Below are 26737 nucleotides of genomic sequence, written 5' to 3' on the forward strand. Positions count from 1 at the left end.
AAATGCAAGAAAAAGCGCGGACAACAGAAATGTACACCGCAGAATGGAGTCCCAGTTGGGCTTTAGCTTCTCTGCACGTGGTGTCGTATCCTTATGGATAGTGGATCTGCAACAAGTAGCTGCAGTGAGTCCGATGTCGAAGCTGCTGGCTATTGTCGACATCGCAAGTGGACTCGTCGCGGGACCTTACGACAGAAAGCCTTTCGCGGTCTCATTTTAATAGAACATACTTAGTGGTCCTCCACTATTGTTGCCCGAAAATTGTGCGGGAGGGCGTCGGGAAGTATTCAGGATTGCGACAGCCTTATCTTCGTCGGCTCATTCCGCTTCATCTTCAGCCGTAGCGTCGTCTAGTTACCGGCGGGTGTCATCCGTAGCACCGTTCATCCACCTCTCAAATGACGCAGTGATACTGCCCTTCGAAACTAGCTCTGTAGTACAACTGTTGTCGATGGTGAGCGCCACTTGCCCTGCCTATTTGTTTCGTTTAACTTCAGCTCTGGCATCCTTCAGGCGTGTTCGTTTCGAATAAATGTGTTTCTGAGATCTCGGCGCCTATGGCTCGTTCACCTGGTGAGGTTTACCTGGTTCCTCCTCGACAGCCCTGCGGGAAAAAACCGGGCAGTCGACGTCAGTGCAAGTATGCGTAGTATGTGACTGACTCGCCTCTTTGTCACCATTCAGCAGAGTACTATGTAACGCGTTAGAAGTAATCGATTATTTCAAATAATTACAGTTTCTCGTAATTTTGTAATATAATCGATTACTTCTTCGAAACTGTAATGTTCTGGGTAATTCAATTATATTTTTTATAATGAATTACCGGCAATCAATTAATTTTTTTTTCAGAATCAAGTTGTAACCAGTCTTCTGTAGCAGTTGTCGTCCCGAAAATATTCGGCCTGTCTGTAGGGGTCCCCTTCTGTGAGATGCCGCCGCACCTCATCTCCCATTACATGTGCACCCAACTAATTGGGTGCACATGCAACCCAACCCAGGTGCAACCCAACCCAGCTAATTATGCCCATCCCTCATAATAAATAAATAAATAAATAAATAAATAAATAAATAAATAAATAAATAAATAAATAAATAAATAAATAAATAAATAAATAAATAAATAAATAAACAAGAAAGCTGTTTTTAGCAGCAGAGCTGTTAGGCCGACACAAATCCGTACGGCGTACACAGAAAAGCGCGATTCCTCCAGAAAAAAAATGTTAGCGAGGTTCCGGGAATCTTACCCGGAACATTTACGCCGTGAAGCCAGCAACGTAACCACTGGACCACGCTGAAGTTCCGAGGGGTACGGTTTAGGAGCGGTGGGGAACAGCAAAATGTGCAGCCAATTGAAAAAAAAAAAAAAAAAAAAAAACGCTTCCCATTGTCGGAATGCGACCTCGTGTGCTTTCGGTTCGTAGCGTGGGCGTTGGCTGTGGACTTGGCCGCGGGTTCTAGCGCATGCGCTGACACGGTGCACTTTGGAAGAGATGGGAAGGCCTGCTGACGAAACCATCCGGGCCTGTCGGTTGTGGAGAACTTTCAGCGGCAAGTTCACAAATAAATGCGAGGTGTAGACGTATGGCGCGGAAACTTGGCGCTTTACCAAACAACTTGAGAGCAAACTTAGGTCCGCCCAACGGGCCATGGAACGAATAATGTCTGGAGTAACACTTAGAGACAGGATGCGAGATTCCCGAATCAGAGAACAAACGACAGTAGAAGATATCATAGTTCAAATAAAGGAAAATAAATGTACTTGGGCTTGCCACGTAATTAGGCGAAATGACAATCGCTGTGCTACGAGGGGGGCAGAGTGGACACCGAGAGACAGGTCTAGAAAAAGAGGAAGGCCACTTACTCGACAAAGGATCGAAATAAGGAAATTCCGAGGAAAAGAATGGATTTGAGCGGCGCGGTACAGGAGCTGCTGGAGGTCGATGGGTCATGCCTTCGCCATGCAGTGGACCTACACTCGGAAACAAGTTAAGAACACCAATAACTCATGCTCGGTAACACTCCGCCTAAGTGACGGACTCGGATTTCACGGGGCGCGCGTGTTTTGCAAGGAGATTGCTATGAATGCGTGATATCGTCTCCCTCTACTCACGCAGTTTGGTTGTCATCGCTGCAGCACTTAATAATCGTATTAGGCCCAAAAAATCACGGAAACGGTTCGTGCCATGTCCACACGCACTACTTGCGCCGTGCGCGATAACATCCGGGAGCGGTGATGAGTACAGACCGGAACTTTAGGCACGAAAAATCGAGGTTTTAGGCGCCTATAGTAGGCACTGAAAATAGCCATTTAGGCATATATAGGCACTAAATAGTCTAGTTTAGGCATATATAGCCTGAGTTCGTATTTACTCCAGAAGCATATTTTAGCACATTTTTTGTGTACTTGCAGTAATACCGCGGACAAATCGTGTGCTGGGGCAAAGCAATTTTATTTTATTCGGGAAAATAGGCCGCACAAGAGTTCCCATATTTAAATTTACGTGAAATTCAGCGGCACTCACCACCAGAAGAAAGGACTGAATTGCATGCAAAACAACCCCAATGTCAATGATTTTCTGCTTGAAGTTGTACCCTCTTTCAGTCTATAATTGTGTGCGAAAAAAACAACGCTCAACGTCCATGGAAGTTGGGGGGAGAGCTCTTGTACTTCTGGGCGCTCCATGACCTCATTAAATCTGGAACATGACAACGTTTGTTGATGAGAACATTCCGCAGATATTTTACCGCACGGATTCCAGAAATTTTATGCGAGACAGATTTAATCAACCGGTCCTTCGGAGATCATGGCGGATCTGTCCTGGACCTTCCAAATAAGCTGAGCAGACGGAGTGGTGCCAAAGCTCTCAGCTGCTGAAATGCCTTCTGCTAAGAATGCGAAATAAGTATACGAATGTGCCCTGCCCGTTGAAGTATAGCGTGGTGCAAATACTTTGGGCGGCGACGCTTTTGGCGATTGCAAAGCTGTTCATAGAACTGAAGTGTTTTGTGTTTGTTTTGAGCACTCAGCCGAGTTTCTGAAAGTGGAAGAAGGGGTGGTGGTAGAAGAGGCAAAATCGCTAACCGCCGCTTGAAGACGTAACTGCACTTCGAAGGAATATCTTGACTGCAACAGATTATTCATTGACGGAGAAGAACGACCTTCCCAGCTCTTCACAACACCGATGAATCCCATGGATAGTACACTGAAGGGCAATAGTTCTCTAAAAATTATCGAGCCACTCTCTCCTGCAGATGCAGGTCATTAGCGAAGCTGTTGGAATAACGCCATTGAGTGACTGTGCACTATATGCCGATTATCAACAGTAGACAGCACGCAAGATTCTTTGGAACTAACTCCTTTAACGCTAGGTTTCAAAAAGTGCTTAAGGATTACCTGGCACGGTAGATGACGGGTGTCACTACTAGATTACTTGTAAAGTGCTGAGATCCCCATTCCAAAGCTCCGTATCTCGTTCATTCTTCGTGTTACATGCACTGCATCTTGCCAGCCGGGGGTGTACTTGTTGTCGGCGGCTGACAGTGCACGTGTTCGCGGCGTCACCTTAAAACTTTGGTGTCTGAGATTTGCATGTAGATACCCCCAGGAGGCGTCTTTCACCTTGACCGGTGTGTACGCGGCTGAGTCTCGTTCGTTTTTTTCGCTTCTTGTTTTTTAATGGCGTTAGCAATAGATGGGGCAACCGGCAGAAGTTTTCGCTGTTGGTCTGCGGGCACACTGCGTCAGGAGCACATAGGACACTGACTCATACATCCAAAAAAGGCATGTATAACACAAAAAAAGGCATTTATAGGCGCCAAAAGGTCAATATAGTAAAAATAGCACTAAAAAGCCGATATAGTCAGAATAGGCACTATAGCCACAATAAACTATTGTTCAAAAGGCTCCCCTTCCCTTAGTTCGTGCTTATATGTTAAATAGGCTTGATACGGACCGAAGGAAAAAATAGGCATTTTGCCTAAAGTTAGGGTCTCTAGTCATGAGGTACAGCGGCAACTTCCGTTGCCGTTCTTAAGTTGTCCCCGGCTCTGCTGATTCCCCAGCCTGGTACCACAGGTGCATGCCGCGCCCAGTTTTCCTTTGGCTTCTGAGGCTATGAAGCGCGACGCTTCATAGAGGTCATGGACACTAGCATGGGAGCACTGCGGAACTACGAGCTAGTGCGCAAGGTGTTTTTACTTTATAATGCCACCCTTCCGTCCAGCGCATGGACTGAGAGTGTTCCGTGTAGCAGCTCAGTTCCTAACAAGAAAATATGGAAGAATCAGCGATGACAACTTTGAAAAACAGCACACGTTGAAAGTTAAGAACATGCGTTAAGAACAAGCCACAGTACGTTGTAGTTTGAGTACCCGCCGCGGCGGCTCAGTGGCTAAGGCGTTGCGCTGCTGAGCACGAGGTCGCGGGCTCGATTACCGGCTGCGGCGGCCGCTTTTCTGATGGAGGCGAAAAGCAAAAACGCCCGTGTGTACGACATTTCGGCGCACGTTAAAGATCCCCAGGTGGTCAAAATTAATACGGAGCCCTCCACTACGGCGCGCCTCATCGCCTCCGTTGCGTCGGCACGTTAAACCCTACAATCAATCAACGTTGTAGTTTTAATGAACTTGTGTTATTGTCTTACCGCAATCAAATTTTGAAGGCAAGTAACGCGAAAGTACTCGATTATATTTTGCTCAGTTACTTTTCTGGGGCTGTAATTGACCACTGTAATCAATTACAATTTTAAAATTTTATTGTAATCGTAATCGGGTACTTATTTGATGTAACGTGTGCACGTAGGCCAGCCATTCACACACGACTTGTTTGGATGGCATGAAATCACTGAATTTTCCTCATCCTCGATTCAGGAAGAAAGCCCCCGCGTACTTAAAGGGACAGACAACCGATTTTTGTCGCGTATATGTTCTCTAGCTCATATGAAAGCGAGCGTTTTATATAGCCCGCTAACCACAAGCAATTTTTAAACAAATTGGCGAAAATAATTTTAATTTGGCAGCAAACTTCCTGAAATCGGAAGAGTGGCGTTTCGTAGTTTCGAAACTTGACACTACAATATTTGTCCCTGTCACGTGACCTGCAAACCTGGCAGCTACTGCAACTGCTTAAACGTTTGTTTACGTATTGAAAACCTTTTAACACAAGTATTTAAACAAGGTTATATTGTATATGTATTTATAAACGTTATTTTGAAAATTTTAAAGACACGCCACCCGCCGTCGCTGGGTTGCTCTCAGTGTGGCTAACAGCCTTCATGCCCAGAATCAACGGCAGCGTTCAGTAAACAGACCCAGTGAAGGAGTTTAGACGATTCTGTCTGAGTCAGGGGCGTTTGGTCTGGCAAAATATTTGATTTACGTTTCCAAATACGCCAACGGCAGCTAAAAAAAAAAAAAACGTCACGCCCGGGGAGAATCGAACTTCTCACCTCCACAACGTGAAGCCAGATTCTACCTATCGTCTATCCCAACAGATGGCGCATTCGTTGCAAAATAGACCGTTGCATTAAAAAAAACATACAAAGGAACGGAAAAGCCTGCGATTCAAACTTTTAAGCTAGGGACAAGTTTTTAAATATCATTTTTCATTTCACATACAGACCAAAATATGTTGCCGAGCTACTCTATGTCATGGTTGCCAGCATTATTTTTGAGAGGAACACATAGGGCTCGTAGATCTAAAACTTTCGATTTAAAAAGTTCTAGGGCGTTATCAGCCAAACCGTTTCTCGTCAAGGTGCTTTACGTGATGACCTTTGATTGGGGATAGAGAATATGTACTCCACAAAAATCGGTTGTCTGTCCCGTTAAACAAGTCCAACTACCGGCCTGGCATAAGATTCTAATACAGTAAATTCAATATTTGTGGTGAAGTACGCTAGTAAAGAAAGAAAGTTCACTAAAAATCGAAATTCTGAGAGGGGGGGACTGGTTGAACTGCTGCTGATCACTTTTGCACTATTTGGGCCATTCGGTTGACCTGTCTTCATTTGAGGCTGTAATAAGGTGTCATTAGTGCCTGCCACGCGCGACGAAGCCCAGCAGCCCTGTTCGGCTGCGGTGTGCAATGAGCGAGCCGACGAGGTCAGGGCGGTTTCGTCAAGACATCTACGACTCGTTACAACCGGCGACCAAGGCTTTCTCAGGCGGACATTGCAGTCGACTAATTACGGCTGCAAGGCCATCTATCGAAGCGTCGGCTAGCTACGTAGTGTTTCGAGCTCTGCGTTGCTTCCGTGACGCGAAGCCCACGAATTCCCAGCGCCCAGAGGTTTACGTAATCACGCCCGCTGAGCGGAGAAAGCGTGCCGGCACCTTCTGCACAGCGGCTTTTTGTGCACCTGCCCGAGTGGCCCGCCGCCCGGAACAAGTGAAAGCGGCCCCCTCGCGGCGACCACTGTGGCACCGCCGCCGAGCCATTCAATGCCGCCGTCGCACGTAGTAATCGCCGTACCGTGACTACAGCCGCCGTCGCGCATCGCGTCCTTGCGCCCTGCAGCGCGCGCATCGCACACTCCGCTATCTTGTCGTCCGCAACCACGTGGCCTTGCCGCGTGGAGTGTGTACCCGCGCGTCCTTTTGTGCGCGCGCGTCCGTTATGAAAGCCCGTCCCGCGGCCTCGTCCACACCCCCCCGCCTGCTGATACGGAAACGCTCTTTTAAGTCGAATTATCCACATCTGGCTAGAAAGCTTTTCTCTTCCACTGTTATAACTGAATAATTCTCTCCGCCTGCCCCCGAAAGCCCATTATTTACATCTTCTTTTCTGCCCGTTGCAACCGCGGATTTGCCCATCGGATCGATTGTACACCAGTCGTACGCATGGCAGATTAGCCAATTAACTGTAGCGGCGATAACACGTTCTTTGCATATCTTCTATTCGATGCGCTTACATAGCGAAACGTTAAAAGGCAATCTCGTGCGACCCCCTGCTTGGAGGCACACTTGAATGCAGCAATGACGTAATCTGGAATCTGGCTTTGGCCCTGCTCAGGTCTTCCTTCGAGACACTTTCAGCTCTCTCCTGTACGCTCTTTTGTCAGCGTTCCTCGATAACATAAACTATACAGTTGTTCTTAATGAATCCCCGCTGTTGAAAAAGATGACAAGTCGCCTCCCTTGTGACCATCATCATCATCATCAGTGCCGTGTTCCATTAAAGCACGCATGAGAACGGGTCATGGCGGCTCGTCCCTTTCTCCACACCCCCTCCTTTTAAAGCGAAAGCGTTCTCAGTGGGACCGATGACGTCCTGTAAAAAAACTAATGCGTTTCCCCATACACCGGTTGATCCACCAGAGGTTTTCTGCCAAGATTCCTGGACACACGGCGAGTGCGCGAAACCGGGATTCCACTTCTCAAAACGGCTACGTGAAAATCGCGAGAAAGGAACGGTTCTAGATAAGACAATGCAGGCATCGATCATGAAGGAGGCGTACAGTGGTATATTACCTGTTTTAACATGAAAGTGTTTTATTCCTGGATCCACCAAGATCTGATTCACATCATATCCGTCACCGAAATGACATTGCCAGGACAAGTTCTATTCACGAGACAGCGCCAGGATTCGAGCCGGAATCTCCGTCGCCGCAACGGGAGTAGCCAGGCGCTTTACCCACCGCGCCATGAGCTGAAGCAGAGAAAGCTGTATTAACGCGCCATATATCCTTCCTATAACCTCTTCCAATCAGATGGTGCTGCCGTCTAAGGGAGGTGACGCGAAGTAGTGCATCCCGATGCTAATAAGCGCTGATAGTTGGCGCCAGCTGAGCTCGTCGCAACGCAACCGCCTGCCGTACACTCCACGGAGCAGGGACGCAGTGGTCGCACATTTGCCAAAGCGACGCGCCAGCAGGTCGCCGCTAGCCAAGCACACCCACAAGACAGACCCATAAATAAAGCTTTTTCGCTGCAGCGGACCGTGCGTTCATCTAACGATTCGCTGGAAATCCGTTCGGTTTCGTTCGTATGGTTTGCGAGCGCGTGTGGTTTCATTCTGGTTTACGCAATGCTCTGGCGCGTGCATTCCAGTGTCTAAGTTGATTCGTCTGACGGTGTCATTCCGATGAAATATAAATAGCGATGTGCAAGTTCATATCGATGCACAATAAATATTAAACTGATCCTTTGAAGGCGCATTTCACTCTCGTGTTTTACCGATTCATATGAAAGAGGGATCAAGCACATTTTTATCGTGAACCACGTATTGATATACATTTAGATCGTTCGTAGATGCGTTTACTTATGGCGGGAAAAATCATCGCACGGGTTCGTTGTTCGTTTGCGATTTACATCTTTGCAGGTTTGACGATCGATTGGACGCACTTTAAGCGAAGGTTGGACGCATTTCAGCTTTCGCGCTCCTCGCAACTTTCTTTAGGAAGGGATGAATTTTTTTTTGTCCGTTGGTGGTGAAATTTCACTGCTATGCGTCATTTTGACGGACAGAAACAGAAAAGTGCTATACCAACACGAAACGACACTAACAGGCGCTTAGGTTGATTTAATGCAATTGCGACCAATAGTCGTACCGTACCCAAGAGACAATGACGCGATCATGAGGCCATTGATGCCCGTCCCCAGGACTGCTAATTGATCGATTGATGAAAGCGGTATTTAATTTCCGAGTATGGTGGAAACCTTCCCTGGTCCTGGCCGCAGCTGACCCCCTAGATATTTCTGGAGGCTTCGGGCTGGTTAGGCATGCCATCCGCAGCTCGTAAGAAGAAGCGGTCATCTGAGGGAGGTGGGGCACTTCCATACCTGATGGCACAGGGTGCCAGGCTGTAATGGCAGGTGTAGGGGTATAAATGATGCGCAGGAGGGTGGTCTATAACAAATGGTGGCCTTGTTCCTCGTCAATTTTGGGTGCGGCGCCTGGTAATTATTGGTTCTTGATGGTTCTGTGCCATGATGTTGGTGTAGTTAAGGAGCAGTTCGGGCTTGAGAGCACAGGCGAGGTCAGGCCCTCTTGCATGACCGTCCGGGGTGTATGCGCCCGAGCAGCGCCCTGTACCACCTCATTACCTTCGCGGGGTTTGTGTCCGGGTGTCCAGACTAATACTATGTCAACTAGCCATGGAAAGGTCTTCAGCGGTGCTTCATAGCCATCTACTGAGGTAACGGTGGCAGGCTATTTTGGAATCGGTATGGTGACGGCACCTTTTCCTGTCGTGGCACCTAGATCTATGCTCTTCCTTCAGCGGCTTTCGTAAAGTTACTGTGGATGGTCAGGACGTTAAATTCCTGTCAGTCGGCGGTGGTTAAGCTAACGGCATGTACTGGCTGATACTGGTGTGTAGACGCGTTGGTGTACCTAGCAGTCGGTTTTCTTAATGGAGTAGTCTATGCTCAATTTGAAGGCGATAGCGTTATTTGGCCCGCTTTTCGACTTCCCCGTGGCTGCTAGCCGCCCCCTATCAGCCGTACCCATCAAGCGTCCGCAGGAATACGTCATCTCTGCACCCTTAAGCTACGACTGAGGCAGCGAGAGGCGAGGGCTCGCCTAAATCTGGGATATGGGGCAGCGGAAATTGAAGTGTGGGAAGGATCACAATGAAACTACGGCAGAGACGAAAGAAAGGAAATGCATTTTGAGCAGGTGTCGTGCCTGCGCAGTGAAGTTCTGCGCAGTGATGCCGATAGACACGGTCGCTACCCATGCCCGCAACTGGCGCCATCACATCAAAGCGCCTGTCCACTGCAAGATAAAAATTTAAATTTTCGGTGATTCACGTGCGGAAGTCACACCTGGGCTATGAGGCGTGCAGTAGTGGAGGGCTCCATACTAATGTCGACATTTTAGATGCGACGCATCTCTTTCACTCGCCTTGTCCCTCCGGCGTCGTCCGGTGTAGTCCGCATCCCCCCCCCATTCTCCTCGCCGCGCCAGCTGCGCGCTAGCGCCGCTCTCACCGCAGCGCCATCTGCGTGTTAGCGCTCGCCGGCGCTCGCTCCGTCACCGTGCCAGCTGTGCGTGGGTGCGGGTTAGCGCGCAGCTTGCGCTCGGTTAACACATGCGCATGCTGCTATGCGCATGCGCTGCTATGCGCTGCTCTCTCTCATTCCGCTGCATGTAAACGCGGTAACTGCGCCGCTCCGCTCAGTCGTTCCGCCGCCGCTCCGCCGATGACATCCTCCGATGACCACCGATGATTTGAATGGAGACTAACAGGCCTGCTATCACGATGGTCGGCGCAACCGTAAAAAATTTACACCATCTTCCCGCGAGGGGAACCATGGGGTAGATTCGACGCATCGGGGGTGAACGTACTGCGTAAAATATGGACACACAACAACAATGGACACGCTAGCATAACGGAAACGCAACGGAAACCCCCGATTTGTCGCATCTACCCCATGGTTCCCCTGGCGGGAAGATGGTGTAAATTTTTGAGGATCTTTGATGAGAGCTGAAACAATGACACCAAAATGTTTCCGTTTTTGCTCCCATTAGGAAAACGGTCACCGCTGCCGGGAATCGAACTCACGTCCGCCGGCTCAGCAGCTCAACGCCTTACGCACTGAGCAACCGCGGGGTGTTTTCTACCGGAACTAATGCCGGCACCAGCATTGGGTCACCAAACTATAACAGGGAGCAACGTGTTAACGCCAGTCTCCCCAAACTCAAGGAAGGCATACATTATGAGCAGAAAAGAACTAACATAAAACTGAGTATGTAGCATCTAATTACAGAAATTTTCGAAATACTTTTCGCTATTCCGGCTGTTCTGGTTCCGCCTCAAGCTGTGTTTGGCAAACGACGGATGGCACCACGGAAAAAGTTAGTCATCCTAAAACCGGTACAGAGGTCCTCCTATAGAACAGTCGTGTAAGACCTGCTTTGACCTAATTCTGGCCTGCAGTATTGTGTAAATACAAATGCTCGGCGTGGGTTTAGAGTCAACCGGCAGAGCAGATCTAAGAATGGCCAAAAAGAGAAAATCTTTAAGTAGTTTCTCACATTCTAAAACGCCTAACCAACAGGACAGTAGGAATGAGGGGAGAGACGATAAGACTCTTGCAGCCACTGATCGTGAGCTGCATTTCACTCAGCTATACCGTACCACTAACTTACCCGCCCCGAGGAAGATCAAATGAACGCTACCATTAGGACAGCATAAGGCAACCCTCCACCTCGCAGTTTTTGGCGTATGAGGCACTGACAAACGGTAAACCACCAGGCTAGCAAAGTGGACCCCCAGAGAAGGGTTTAGAAGAGGGGAAGGCCTTTAACTCTAAAAGGGACGAAATAAGAACATTCGGAAACAAACAACAGATTTGGGCTGCGCAGCACAGCAGCAGGTGAAGGACAATGGGTTGTTAAATCTTATTCGAAAACGGAACGCCCGGAGGCTTTGTGGGGGAGTTGGGACGGGAGTAGTCATTGATGAAAGGGGTTCGTCATGATTTCCTGGTCGTCGGAACGTTGTATGAGTTTTTTTCACGCGAGGATTTTACAGCGTGTAAAGGTCTATTGACTGGTGTAGGCCATCACTATATAACTCGCGCTAGACCTCTCTTTGTGGTGAACTGTAAGATAAGATTATTGTTGTGTTCATATAAGTGAGGGCATCGATATGTGTTGACGGATTATGGTTTGGGAAAGTGAAATTCCAGTATCGAGGGAATTTGGGGCATATCCAAACCAGGTGGTCCAAATCAGCCTTGACGGCTTGTTGACTGTATGGATATTTCGGGTCGATGGGGGTAGTACCATTTGCGGGGGTAGTACCATTCCCAGTGAAAATGGTGCATCTGTATAGAATTTGTTAATAATTATTAACAAATTACTAGTAAGTGCACAAGTACACGTAAGTAGCGCTGACATGAATGTGAGCGGTTACTCGCGCGTAGCGTTCACTTACTCGGGTGCTTACTCGTGCAGTTTTTGCCCCGCTATATTGGTCCTTACGTCGTCACTGAGCAAATTTCATCTGTGAATTACCGAGTGTCCCCGACAACTGTCTCTACAGACCGTCGCGGACGCTTAAGTGAAATTGTGCACGTTTCTCCCATGAATCGTTTTATCCACCGTGCATCCTAAATAAACGCGACCAGGTTGCCGCTCCAACCCCGGAAAGCAGGCAATGTCAGCGCTTACTCGTGCAATCGTGGGCTTAAATGCATCCTTGAACTACCCTAGCAAGAAGAAGAAGACAACGCAAGAGGCCGTCATTCTGCTCTGCCTGTCTCAGAATTTTTCGCCTTTTCTCGCATTTATTGGAAGTGCGCGTAGTTCTGAAGTTTGGGAAAGCAAGGTAGTGACCTCCCAGAGGGGCGCGGTACGACACGGGCCGCTGCCTGGTTCTTCGACTTCCCAACCACCTTGGACACTGTCAGCTCCCACCGCCCTCCTACCCGCTACCGTGCCGTCAGTGCCTGCGCTGCCTGTGATTTTCTCCGCAACGGCTTCCTCTACACTGGTGATTATCGGACATGCTCCCGAACCTTCCCTGGACTTCAGTAATACGGCGTCAATGCCGGTACCTGCTGGACAGGCGTCCTATGCATCTGCCGAATCACCAGCTAGCCTCCTTCTGCCGGTTAGAGATGATGCATTCTCTGACATATCGGATATGTCTGTTGCCACAGTGAAGTCTACTGAAGAAGCTCACGGGACTGCGGAGGCCTCCTCAGGCTACCAGCTTGTGCTTCCACGCAAGCGCCCCCGTGAATCTAAGAAGCTGCAATTGACTGGAGATGGCAACCCGCGATACAACCTCCGAAACATGGTCTTACAGTCATCTTCAAGCGAATCAAAGAAGCTCAAATAATAACTAAATTCAATCCGCTTGCAATGAAAGACGGTCTGGAGCCCATGGCCCCTGAAGGAGTTCTCCAGGTACGCCCGAATCATCGTCTCAACCTCTTAGCCGTGGACACGCGGAACACTGACTCCACCAAGTGTCTGCTGAAAGTGACCAGCACTGTCGGCATCCCAGTTAAGGCATACGAGCCCCGTCCTACCAATTGTGGTGTGAGCGTTATAAAGGAATACCGGTAGGTCTCACCGATGTCGATATTCCGGATGCCCTACTCCAGAGAATACTTGTGAAATATGACCGGCGGCTAGGGGAAAAATCTGAAAATGTGAAAGCTGTTTTCGCCACGGAAACGGCCCCTGAGCACGTCACTCTGGGTTATAGGAGATACCATGTCTTTCTATACGTTGAAAAACCGCGACAGTGCACAAGGTGCCAGCGATATAGACGTGTGGGTATCACATTCAACCTACCCGAGCGGTGCCCTCGTTGTGGTAGTCGTCATGACCGTTCAGCCTGAACAGCGGAAAACCTCCAATGTCCCAATTGCGGGGAGAAGAACAAGTCCACGTTCATACACTTTAAGGTTCTTCAGAAGAAACAAGCTATTTACAAGCTGCAGAGCATCAACAACACTGATTACAAATCTGCGAAAGCTGCTTTCGAAGAACAGCATGAGAACAAGTCTATTGGCGTTGGGCACATGATCGTAAAAAAGAGCCTCCTAGCAGGCAGGACAAGACGCCTTTCAAATCTTCTCCCGGTGTGAATATGGACCAGAAATTCCCACCACTGGTAGCGGCAGTACATACTCAAGAATCAGCGGTGACACCTGTTCCTCTGTCTGCAACCACACCACATACTTTCGATCGTAACCAGATTGCATGTGCATTATTTCTTGATGTCAGTAAAGCTTTCGATAGCGTGTGTCATACCCTCCTGCTCACCAAACTACAAAGACTAGGTTTTCGGGACCACTTTCTGCGTCTACTTGAAAACTTCTTACTTGACAGAACTCAGGTTGTTCGGATTGGTAAATTTTCAAGTAATGCTTCTTTTATTAGGTCAGGTGTACCACAAGGGTCTATACTGAGTCCTCTGCTGTATAACTTGTATGTTAACGACCTCGCCTATTCTGTATCGTCTTCAATATTTCAGTTCGCCGATGACACGGTTCTTGTTTTATGCTTCTCGTCATTCTGACGCCATAAAGTCGCTTCAAGTTTCTGCAATGGAAACTATGAATTGGTTTACGGCCAATTCCATTGATGTTAATACCAAAAAAACACAGCTGATTTGCTTTCACAATCCATTGAAAAAAGTTTACTTAACGCAATCTTTATTTTTACACTCAGCGGCCTGCTCTTCTTGTAGTTGTATTCCTGTAAAGTATGTGTCCACTGTGAAGTATTTAGGTTTGTATTTCGATAGCGACCTTTCTTGGAATTCCCACTTAGCTTATGTATGTAAAAAAAGTCGTGCTGTGTCATCTTTGTTGTACAAATTAAGAACATTTATTCCATTTTCGCTGCGAAAAGTCATTGTACATTCCCTTTGTTATAGTTTGCTTAGGTACGGTATCACAGTATATGGTCACTGTTCTTTACGTTGGATAGAGCGAGTCAATTCCATTTTGCGTTTTTTGCTGCGTACCATAGCATATGACTTGTGTATGGAGAAAGAGGACAATGTATTCAAAACCTTGATGTTGCCCGATTTTACCTCGCTCCTAAATGAAACCGTTATCTTAAAACATTTCTGGATTAATACAGTCAAAACGTGTTACAGTCCTGCTCGGTCCCTGACACCGAAGCAACGTTACGCAATTCCTCGTTGTTCCACAAGGTACGGGAAAAGAACACGCCGTTATTATGTGCCAGCTATATTTAACACTTTGCCATCTGACTTTCTTGCGCATGCTTCGAAATATAAACTGAAAAAGGCTTTAAGGCGCATGCGCTAGTGCTTTCCAGAGATTTCGGGAATACCGCATGGTTATCTGTTCGTGGTTGGTACTGCGTACTGTAACATATATAATTTTTTTTAACGCTTGTCGCCTGCCAGGCTCTGCCTGACAAGCCCGTTGCGGCTTAGGTAGGCCTGATTATGTACATGACTTCTGTTTGACTACTAAATATTATATTATTATTATTATTATTATTATCAAGATGGCCTCGGCGATAGGGGAAGACGAAAAGGGGTCTAGAAAGGCACGCAGAGTGTCCAGAAGTGAGGGTGTAACTGAATAGAGATTTCCGGAGTCTGTTGCTGGTGGGCGCTCACGCTGCCGTTTCGCTGATGGCTGGGAACGTGAAGTGGCGCCATCACAATCCTGGACTTAGCCGCTCCACTTCTGTACAGTGGCGGTAGAATGCAAGAGTTACGAAAAAAAACTACCATTTTCCAGTGGAACGCTTGTGGACTCCGCCAGCGCCTTTCAGACTTCCGTCACTTTGTATATAAGCACCGCTTCCCAGTGATTGCAATTTCTGAATCATGGCTGCTTGATGACATCCGGCTTCCGACTACACGGTGTTTCGATCGTCTACTGGTGCGGCACTCACAAGAGCTCCACTCGCCGTAAGAAACGACTTGACCTTCTTACAGCATAATTTGCCTCCAGATGCCTCAAATGATTACTTGGCAGTGACTGTGAACACCGCTTGCCTTTAATTTACCGTCATTGCTGCATGCGTCCCCCCTCGAGCAGGCTTCAACACTTACCGCCTCCACGACATCATCTAGGCTACTCCGCCTCCCCCATTCATATCCTGACTGGTGATTTGAACGTGAACAATCCATCTTAGGGGAGCATTAAAATATCAGTGAGAGGAAGGGGCCTCTTTGATATGTGTCATCGGAATGGACTGGCGGTAATTAACGCTGGTGACCACACTTTCTTTCTCGGCAAAACATCAAGTTCTCTCGATATTACCTTCGTTTCGCTCCAGTTGCTGACCGCGGCGCATTGGCACGTAGATGTGGAGGCACATGGGAGTGATCATGTACCTACATACATTTGTCTCGATAGTGTCTCTGGCTGCCACCGAAGGCGTGAAGTCAGCTGCTTTAATAGGGGGATGTATGCTGCTGCTATTGATGAATCGGAAGCATCTCTCACGTCGTAGAAAATCTCATTAACGAGATTAAACGTGTTCGGAGTTCCTCCACCAAAGTTCTGCAGCTGCCGAAACCGCACTCTGTGGCTGATGGCTGACGCTGAGTACGAAAAACTCCGCGCCTTACGTCGTAGAGTAGAACGACGGGAAGCGAAGTCATCAGAAGACATACGCGCTTTCAGGCGTGTGCAGAAGCTAACTCAAAGACACCTACAAAAATTGCCCAAACGAGAATGGCAGCAATTCTCCAAACTGGACCCTCGAAAGCCTCTTTCTCGAATATGGAGCCTGATCCGAACCCTTCACATACAGCCGACACAGCGGCGTCCCTTGAAGTCTATAGCCCTCAAGCGGCGTGTTAGTGTTGTGAGTGTAGCGGAAGAATTTTGCGTCAAAATCACTTCGGCACCAACAACGGCTTCAGCACTTGTTCCACGCTGCATCGACACTTCCCAATGTAATGCTGCTAGCACAGACATTCCGTTCACAATGGCCGAACTGTTAGCTGCGCTTAGGTCAGTTAACCGAGATCCGGCTCCTGACCCTGACGGCATTGTCTCACCGCGTCAAGGCCAAAACATTCCTACTTGCCATTTTCAACCGTTTTTGGGAGTCCGGTTGTTTAGAGGCTAGCTGGGAATCGGGTCTTGTTGTCCCACTTCTGAAACCCGGAACGGTACACACGGACATGAGCTCTTACCGACCGATTACTATACTCAGTTCTGTCGGTGAGCTTATGGAGAAAATAATGTACCTGCGCCTCAACTGGGGCTTGACGAACAGACACATATATCCTCAGCAGATATCTGGTTTGAGAAAAGGCAGGAGCAGCATTGACAATGTCCTGGCCCTCGTGAGTCATGTCAAGCGAGCGAAAGCCTTGCGTCGCATCATCATTGCAGTTTTTGTGGATGTTAAAGCAGCGTTCGATTCTGTATCGCATGAAGCTATCCAGATAGCCTTGAAGTCCGTCGGAGTTCGAGGTAGAATATAAGTATGGCTCTGCAATTATGCATCCGGCAGGTCAGTGTACATGTCCACTAAAGATGGTGACACCGCACTTCACACTGTGCGTCGAGGTGTCCCCTAGGGAGGCAATTAAACCCGACTTTATTTAACATTTGCCTAATTGGAATCGAGCAGTGTTAGCCACCATCTGTTGAAATTTCCCTTTAGGCCGACAACATATGCATTTGGAGCTCAGGAAGCAACCGGCAGATTTTGCGCGCAAGGCTTTAAATAGCCATTAACTCTAAGGCAACCTTTCTGGCAGCACTTGGCCTCGAAATATCGGCGGAGAAGTCTGCTGCGATAGCCTTCACTAGGCGTGATCTCTTCCAGTATCTCCTTAAAACTCTCTCGATATGTCCTTCAAATCTTGCGTTGGCAGCCACACGTTTCTAGGAGTGACCTTTGACAAGAACATGACGTGGTCCCCATATATACGGCAACTGCGGCACAAGCTTGAGGCGTACGCATCCATCTTCCGCATGATCTCCAGCAGCGCGGGAGGTTGCTCGGTGGCGTCTCTAATCATGCTCTACAATGCACTCTGCGAGAGATTGCTTCGATACAGCTTGTCTGCCCTCGAGCCTCTCACAAAAACCGACTCACGGCTTCTAGAAGGCTTACAAGCCAAAGTGCTTCGTGTGTGCCTTGGGGTGCCTAAAAATACTTCAACCCTTGGGACTCTCAGGGAGAGTAGGCTCCTCTCTCCAACCGTTCTCTGACAGCAAGAACTCCTCCGTGGGCACCTGTGGTTTGTGACCAGGACTATCGAATACCCGCTGGCTTATGACTTGGAAGCGGAGGTATGTGCCTTACTACCACCAGTGTATCAGAGCCCACTAGAGCATTCCAAGCCACCCTGGACATACGCCTCCTGGAAAATAACACTAACCGCTCCCGGAATCCAGAGGAAAGCAAATTTGCCCCTGCCTGCTCTGAAATTCTTTTCCTATGAGCACATTGCTAGTACCTACCAAAATTGCACTCACATTTTTACGGATGGATCGATGCTGAATACATCCCATTAACCCGCATCGATGATGAATATGGATCCAATCAACCCACACAAAAATTACCGCAAAACTAGGTCACAAACCTTCGTCAATAGTCACTTAACTTATAGCCCTGCGTGCTGCATTGCAACACATTTTAACTGCTCCAGTTCAGGCATGGGCAGTCTTCACCGACTCTCGAGCAGCCCTTCAGCACCTCATGGTGCTGCCACAAGAGCAGCTCGCACAAGAAATTATTCGCCTGCACACGCAGGCACTGAACAACCACCACGTCGTTGTCCTTCAGTGGCTTCCATCTCACTGCGGTGTGGCTGGCAACGACAAAGCCGACAGAGCTTCTGCATCTGCGTATTTCAGCCAAAATATTACTCCAGTTTCTTTCCACAAGTCGAGACGGAGCTACTCCGGCGTCATCGGTTGCCAAGAGGTCCCAGCGATTGCTGTGGACCGATCCAAAAAGACCTACGTTCCGTTGCACACAATAGGCCCAGAGTGCCGATTTAGGATGCCCAGCGGTCTGTGCAAGCGAGATGGTGTCCTGCATCACAACCGACTCAATGTGGCTTACACAAAGCATTTTATTTTTAAACTTCGCCAGGCTTCCTCACCTCTGTGCCCTACCTTTACAGTTCGCGAGGACCTAAAACACGTTCTCTGCACATTTCCTCGCTACGAACTTGAGCGTACCAGGGCTAAGCTCTCTCTGGGCCTGCCCGCGTCCGCCCAGATCTTTTCGCGGCACCTCCTTGGGACCTGGCTCACAACCGGCATGGCAAGTCGCGCCACGAAAGCGCTTTTAACGTTCCTCCGTAGCACTGGAATTGTGAGTGAGCTATGAACTCTCACACAAATGACTATACCGCGTGATTGCGTGTACTTTTATTGTGCGTCTTTGTGTTTGAGTATTGATGATTAAGTGAGAGTTATTTTCAAATATTTTCACCAACCTTCACCCCTATTTGGAGTAGCAAGTCGGGCGCCCAGTCTGGTTGACCTCACTTACCCATTAAAGGTGTTTCTCTCTCTCTCTCTCTCTCTCTCTCTCTCTCTCTCTCTCTCTCTCTCTCTCCCAGACCGTTCCCGTCCACCATCCACCGGTGAAGTCAATCTCTCACCTGTTTACAACCATTACAATAATCATTTGTCTATAATCCCCATCACAAGTCGTTTGGTTGTTGAGTCAGGATCTGGAAAGTAAAGCAGCCAACAATTCGATCTGCCACCTCCCTGAGAGAAGCTCTTGTCTCCTTACAAGTATTAAAGGTTACCTTTGATCCCGGCCTCTACGTAGTCCAGCTTCTCCTTTGGAGCTCCTTTGGGGCTGCCTTTTACCGGCACAAACCTCTCCGCTGGAGCGAGAACGCGCGCTGAATACACCCGGTTCTGCCTCGTTGGCATTCCTGGTGACGTGCCGCCAGCACGACCCTCGGTTCTTCCGTGGCCTTCGTGGCGACGACGTGAACACTGGCTGAAACAGTATAACAGAGTCACAGGGGGACACTATGGAAATGTCGCATTCAAACGGTTTCAAAGTGGCCGAAACACGGTATTTAAACCCCCAGGACAAGATAACTGATTGGGCTAACTTCACCGGAGAGCTTCGCAAGATTTTAGGCGTTCCTTTCGCTCGCTTGGATGTAGCAAAGCAGAAACTTGAAACCCGCATGCAGCATCCCGATGAGACGTACGCGTCATATATTGAGGATGTCTTCGCTCCTTACGGTAGGATTAGCCCAGATATGTCGGAAACAGACAAATTCCGTCATGTCCTCAAGGAAATCGCTCAGTTGGCCTTCAATGCCCCCTTAATGCAAAATCCATCCAGCGTAAGTGACATACGGGCCGCATGTCAGTGCTTTGACCAGCTTCACGCAATTTGCCTGTAGCCGACTACAGGACTCGTTCGTCTTCTGCCAGAGCCAGAGTGGGAGCTTCAATATGCTGCATCATCCGCGAGGAACTCCAACAACAAAGCTCCATAAGCTCGTGCGCTCACGGGAGCCGCGGCTCCCAGCCAGCAACTGACATGCGGGAAGCCTTCTAAGAAGAGTTGGCGTCAATGACTGGCAGTCCTCGCAACGGTCACCCAGTTGCTCCAATCGGTACTTCTTACGCGGACGCACTGCAACGACCACCAATTGTGCCAGTTGAACTTTCGTCACCTCCGCCCATCCTCGACCAGTTAGCAGCCGTCTCGCTCCGACCTCCTGTTCAGGATATTTATTCGAACTGGCGGCCATGTCTCGACGTTCGTTCCAATGAATTCCCGGTTTACTTCTACTGCAGCGTTCGAGCCCGCATCGCGCGTTTTTTTCGACGACGTCTGCAAGATCAACGGGGAGGCTGCGCACCTTATGAAAATGACGTTCGCTTCAAATACTTTGCTGGAGATTGCTCTCCGTCCTCATAAGACTCAATCGACCGTTCGCGCAGTGGCCGTGACTCAAAACGTCGGTGACCCACGGCCATAGGTCGGCGTACTCACTCGTGAGTCCACTCATTTGGGCTCATTTGTACTCAAACTCACGAGTGAGTACGATGATGAGTGAGTACACACCCAGAAAAAAAGTGAGTACGATGAAGAGTGAGTACAGGGTTAAGTCCACTACTCGTGACTACAGTACTCATGAGTACACTACTCATGAGTACAGCATTCATGAGTATGTGTACTCATGAGTTTGAGTACTAATGAGTATGAGTACTCATGAGTACACAATACTCGTGAGCACACAGTACTCATGAGTACACAGTACTCATGAGTACAATACTCATGAATACGGGTTTTGCTAGTGCTTGCTCTCTTGAGTATGTGCACTCGTGAGTGCAGTAGTGCAACAAGTTTTATCACGAGCTCGAGTCCGGACGCGCGTGTACAAGTCGCAAACATTTAGCGGTGCCGTTGTGCAGCTTTACTGTCAAGGATGGCAAAATTAAACAACGAAAACTGCACCTCCCCCCTTTCCCAGTCCCTGTTTGGCGCTGTAAGCAAAGGGGTCACAGTGAAGAGGGAAAAACGAGGGGGTCAGGACCCGGCGGGAAACGCGGCCGCAGTTGCTCTTCTCCTATGGCACTTGTTGACTGCCACAGTTATTTTTGTTGACGCGGTCTGTGAACGTGTGGCGGCTTCATTGCGCTTGCTCCCTTCCAGTTGTTTTAGGGGGGAGGCGGTGGAGGCTGCTAACAATGCACGCACTAGGCGTACTGAAATCCCTCTTTTTCGGTCTTCAGAAGTTTCCGTAGACGCATGTCACGCTGTGTAGTCATTTCTTGAGCCGAACCGCTCAATTCAACAGTCGCAGTTAATTTACGTAACTCGCGTCAAACTGACTGCGTGGTTTGTAACATTTGTCTCACCGAAATTGTCCGCACCATTCCGCTGTGAGTATTCAAGCGAAAATTTGGCTGATGTACGTGCGCCCATATGGTTTTATTAGGTTCCCGTTTTGAAACATTTTGCTCAGGTTCGCTAGTAATATGGTCTCGTGTAGTGCCGTTTACAAGTCAGCATATAGCCCCACCGTACAGGCGGGGCGGTGGAATTTGCCCCAGCAATGGAAATAAAATATCCGAGTACACCTAAGCACGTTTGTGAGTTGGGAATCGGACATCATAATATCCAGTTGAACGCGTGCGACGCCTTGTTTAGCCTCGCATATTTTGTCGGAGAGCTCTGGCATCTTGCCGCTGGAGGAGCGTTTTGCTTTCGAATGGCTTTACTTTCGAGTGGCAACCCCATTCGCCGCTTCTCGTTTATGCCACCGTGTAATGACGGCGCTGACGATGACGGTGAATTTCGTTGTTATTCCCCTACCTTCACTACTGTTTACAGGCGGGCGACCACCCCTCGCTAGCGGCTACTGCCGAGTTTAAGCTCGCACTGTGGGAGGCCTCGTGAAGGAATCGTTTTGAAATGATGAACGCCAACGCCAGACGCCGGGATTGTCGCTTAAGCTCGCGTCTTGGACCTTCTCGTAAAACATGTGGATTGCACATAACGACGCCACCACACGTTTTGATAGATCGCTGTCAGCTTCATCAGCACTGCTCGAGATAACAGCTGCAGATTTCCACTGTGCAACCAACCCACCAACACCGCAATACAGTGACGTCCGTGCAAGCTATCACGCCTCCGAAAAACGTGTCTGCAAATTTTGTTCTCGAGTACACGAAGCACGGCAGCGCAGTTCGACATTGCTGTAACGGATGCCAAGCGCCGGCAGCAACTGGGTGCCCTGCGGCCCTCGACTGCGAGCAATACCCTCTCCACGCCCCCCCCCCCCCCGAACACACACACACACACTGTTGGGACTGGGGCATTCCTGCTCAGTCACCACTGTTGCGACGTTGCCCTGCTCAGTGGGCCGAACGGACGAGACGAACTATGCCCGCTTCCCCAACACAACGATTTCACTTTCGAAGCAACCACGGCGACTGGGAGCACGGAGCCGCAACGACTTTGACCGATCAGCCATGCCACCCTACGAAAACGCCACGCTACCGCACACTAAACGAAAAGCCAATCGGCTCCCGCACCATACGCAACGCGCACGTCAATTCAAGCAACGTCCTCAACGCGCCGAACTATGCCATCCCTACACAGCGCAGCTCGCCACCGGACAAACCGGACGTCTACGCCCCCACATGCATCGAACGCGACGAGCTACAAGAACACAATCACCGACGGAAGCGGCGCGACTAACGCAACGCCGTAAACACTGTCAAGTTCAGGTCTGACGAAGTGAATCCCACGGCACACACACAATAAAATAAAGCAGATTTGAAATTCACCGAAGCTCAACGAGACGAACACCCTCTTAACGAAGTTTCTAGTATCCGGAACAACAAAAAACAAACGCCAGCATCGAGCATCTGTGAATAAGCGGACAGTGATCTGGATACGAACGGACGTCAATCTACGGAAACGCTACATTGTGCCCGGGGGGCAGGCACAATTCGGATTTGGAGCACGATTAGGAGAGTATCAGCACGCCCAGAAACGAAAACGGACGACAAAAGCTGCCACCCGAAGACACAGAGAAAACCGCAGTTTACGGCCACGGCCACACCGACAAGCCCCGAGCTCCCCTGAGCCCGACCCGGCCCAGAATTCGTTCTTTTATTCCTGAAAACAAGAGGAGACGCCAGACTCAACGCGAGTGCTTACGTTCCGTTTCGCTCTCTCACATGTACGTGCCTTAGGGCAGTAAGTCGCCCTACGACAGTGCACTGCGTCAGCCTTTTTCTTTCTCTGTCTTGATCTATATGTAACCTGTGTTTTTCTAATAAATTAAACATTTTATTTTTTTTATTTAGCCTTTCATTCGAGATACGACCTAGCCAACAGTGCAGATAAGTTTATTATTCGTGAGTAATACAAATTAAGTACTCATGAGTACAGATTGAGTACTCATGAGTGCAGAATAAGTAGTACTCATGATTGCAGAATGACTAGTACTCATGAGTACAGAAGATTGACTACTCATGAGTACAGATTCAGTACTCTAGAGTACAGATTGAGTACGAATACTCGTGAGGATAAATGAGTTTGAGTACAAGTGAGTATAATTACAAATGAGTATTTGATGAGTGAGTACGAGTGATTTTGTGAACAGACGAGGTTTTTGAGTCTGAGTTTGATTGAGTACAGCGTGAATGAAAAAAAATTGTGATTGAGTTTTAGTGAGTTCTTTCTGTTTTGCCGACCTATGCCCACGGCCCAACTTCGTTTTTTGTAGCCCATTTGCCCTGTCTCGCATGACCCTGACCTTCAACCGGAAAACGAGACCCTGCATGCGTGGAGGGAAAACTGCACTGTTCGGGCTGATTGAAACTCCTCCAGAGCGCCCCTCAAATGTGTTATCTGTCGAAGTGGGGGGATTGGCGTGCGATGTTTATATGGATGCTGGAGCCAGCCTTTTTTATTATGAATTCTAATCTGTGTTCTCATCTATAAAAATGAAGACCCCTTACTCTGACCCGTCATTATTTAACGAAAAGGGACATGTTATGCAGCCTATCGCAAGTTGTACTGCACGATTGTTCATCGGGAAATATCGTCATCACATCCAATTTGCTTTCCTGTCACAATGCTCTCATAAACTAATTTCGGGATGGGACTTTCTCTCCACAGCTTCCGTAGTTATAGCCTGTCGCCACCCAGCCATTCGAACTAGAGATCCAGAGTTAACGTCTGCTGGGAGCTACATCAGTTTTTGGCCGTGCATATTGACCACGTCCTGCCGCCTGGTTGCGAAGACGTCGTGACGGTTTCATAGGGCGACATTTTTGAAGGCGACGTGATAGCTTCTCTTGCGATCTGCTTGATTCCCAGCAAAATTGCCATGTCTACCTGCCAGGTTGACCTTTCGCGGAAATTTTTAGCTCTGGAAGCTCTCGAGACCACCAGTGCGCCAATATTTCTACATAAGGGCCTGGCTGTTGCTTCAGTAGTCGACAGCGAGCCTCTTTCTTTCTGTTCTAACCCCATTACACGTTCGCGCATGCCGCTCTTTCTCACTCAGCTGTTCTGCGTGGCATTGCTGCCACTGTTAGCCCAGACCTCATGGCGTGGCAGACGGAGCCATTGCCGACCGTTCTGGAAAAAGTAGAGCGCATCCTTCGACGTGACTTCCACCACACTCCAACGTACGTCGGTCGCCACGCATCGGATTGAGACAGACGGCTCAGCCATTCTACGCCGTCGTCCATACCTTCGTCCATATCTTCTTCGTCATATCTTCGTCCATACCTTCGTCCAAAATTACAAAAGAACAATTTCCGACATGCTCAAGTGAGATGTCATACGCCCCTAATCAAGTTCGTGGTCATCGCCGGTTGTGCTTGTGCAGAAGAAAGATGGTTGAGTACGATTTTACGTTGACTACCATGCGCTAAATAAGCTAACTCTAAAGGATGTTTATCCGATATCTCGCATCGATGACGCTTTGGACAGCCTCTAAAAAGCAAAATCCTATATATTCTTGACTTGCACTCACAATATTGCCAGCTTCTGTTGACGAAGATCACAAAAAAAAATAGTACCTTCGCTACTCCAGACGGTCTCTATGTATTCAACGGAATGCCCTTTGGTCTGTTTAATGCCGATGCGATATGGGAGCGAACAATGCACAGTGTGCTCCACGGGCTCAAAAGGAAAAGCTGTCTTTGCTATCTGGACAACATCGTTGTTTTTTTAACTACGTTTGCTCGACATCTAAAAAGCCTAGACGAAGGGACCACGTGCCTCTGAAATGCAGGACTGCTGCTGTATGCAAATACGTCTACGCTCGCAAGCAAATCGATAAAAGTATTGGGACTCGTCGTTAGCAAAGATGGAATCCAACCCGACCCAGCGAAAATTTCCGCCGTTCTAAATTTTCCGCGCCCACTGGAGCAGAAAGACGTCCGCAGCTTCCTCGAGTCAGCACCCTATTTTCGCCGCTGCATAGAACATTTTGAGACAGTTGCTTCTCCCCTGCACCTCCTCCTGCGTTGTAACATCGATTTTGTTTAGAATGAGGAATGCGAACGGACTTTCAAGTGCCTAAAAACCACCCTCACATCGAGCCCAGTGCTTGTCCATTTTGATGACGCTGCTCCAATCATCCCGCACACGGACTCCAATGGCCAAGGCATCGGCGTGGTCTTGTCACAACTTAACTTTCACGAGAGGGATTGAGTAGACGCCTATGCCAGTCGGTCAAACATGAAAAAAAAAACTAAACACAGATCTAGTATGATACTTTCCCTCATTTTTCAGCACTCCCTATAATCCGGAGTGGTTCCGCAGGACTGGAAGGCGGGCAAGATCATTCCAGTACCAAAAAAAAACGTAATCCATCGTCGCGAAATAGCTACCACCCTATTTCGCTCACTAGTATATCGTGTAAACTACTGGAACATGTTTTTTATTCCCACATTACGGAATTCTTAATGTCGCTTAACTATTAGCACTCCAATCAACATGGCTTCCTTAAAGGACTATCATGCGACACCAAGTTAGCTTTATTAACGACATAAGTACTAGCCTCGGCATGAATGTACATGTAGACCTCTTATTTCTAGATTTCGAGAAGGCATTTGATAAAGTCCCGCAGAGCAGGTTATCTCGTCTAAACCAATGAAACGGCTCTATTCGCTTAGTTGAAAATTTTTTTAACTAACCGTGCGCAGTTTGTATTCGCCAACTAGCACTCTTCTAGCATATCTACCGTTCTCTCAGGAGTGCCTCAAGATACAGTTTTGGGACCTATGCTATTCTGAATTTCTATTAACGACTTGCCAAACATCCAGTCTAAAATACGTCCATTCACTGATGTTTGCGTCCTATATCGTCTCATCTGCAATAGCAACGATTGTATGCTTACCCAGCATGACCTTAATATTATTAAAAATTGGTGTGATACATGGTTAATGTCATTAAATGTCACTAAAACCTCAGTATTGTCATTCCATCGCAAACCGGCCTACATTTCGCATCGCTATGCAATTGGCAATTCTAACGTTTCACCTGTAAAAACCTATAAGTGTCTAGGTGTAACTTTAACCCAGGATCTTACACGGACAACTGACATTACGAACGTGACCAGTGATACCAATCGTGTTCTTGGGTATTTACGCCGAAATTTACGTTTTTGTTGTATATCCATGGAATTGCTAACCTGCCAAACACTCCTACGACCAAAGCTGGAATACGCATGTGGAATCTGGGATCCCCACCTTCCTACCCTATTCTAATACACTTAAATCTGTACAAAACCGCGCAGCAAGGTTTATTTCTTCTTACTACTCCTATCACACGAGCGTCACTAATATA

The 26737-nt window shown here is 48.3% G+C and overlaps 1 protein-coding gene across 1 annotated transcript in view; it reads right to left on the minus strand.

Moving 5' to 3' along the window:
* LOC144173187 (uncharacterized) overlaps positions 1 to 26737 on the minus strand; it is a 144735-nt gene that overhangs the window by 106868 nt on the left and 11130 nt on the right. Inside the window, exons 2-3 of the mRNA XM_077701718.1 lie at positions 18596 to 18625; positions 5569 to 5575 (exon numbers count right to left, since the gene is read on the minus strand). Of these exons, the coding sequence (XP_077557844.1) occupies positions 5569 to 5575; positions 18596 to 18625 (37 nt within the window). The remainder of the gene's footprint in view (positions 1 to 5568; positions 5576 to 18595; positions 18626 to 26737) is intronic.

The sequence above is a fragment of the Haemaphysalis longicornis genome, unplaced genomic scaffold, assembly GCF_048455015.1.
Source record: "Haemaphysalis longicornis isolate Haplotype H1 unplaced genomic scaffold, Haemaphysalis longicornis Haplotype H1 scaffold_1, whole genome shotgun sequence".
Classification (NCBI taxonomy): Eukaryota; Metazoa; Arthropoda; class Arachnida; order Ixodida; family Ixodidae; genus Haemaphysalis; species Haemaphysalis longicornis.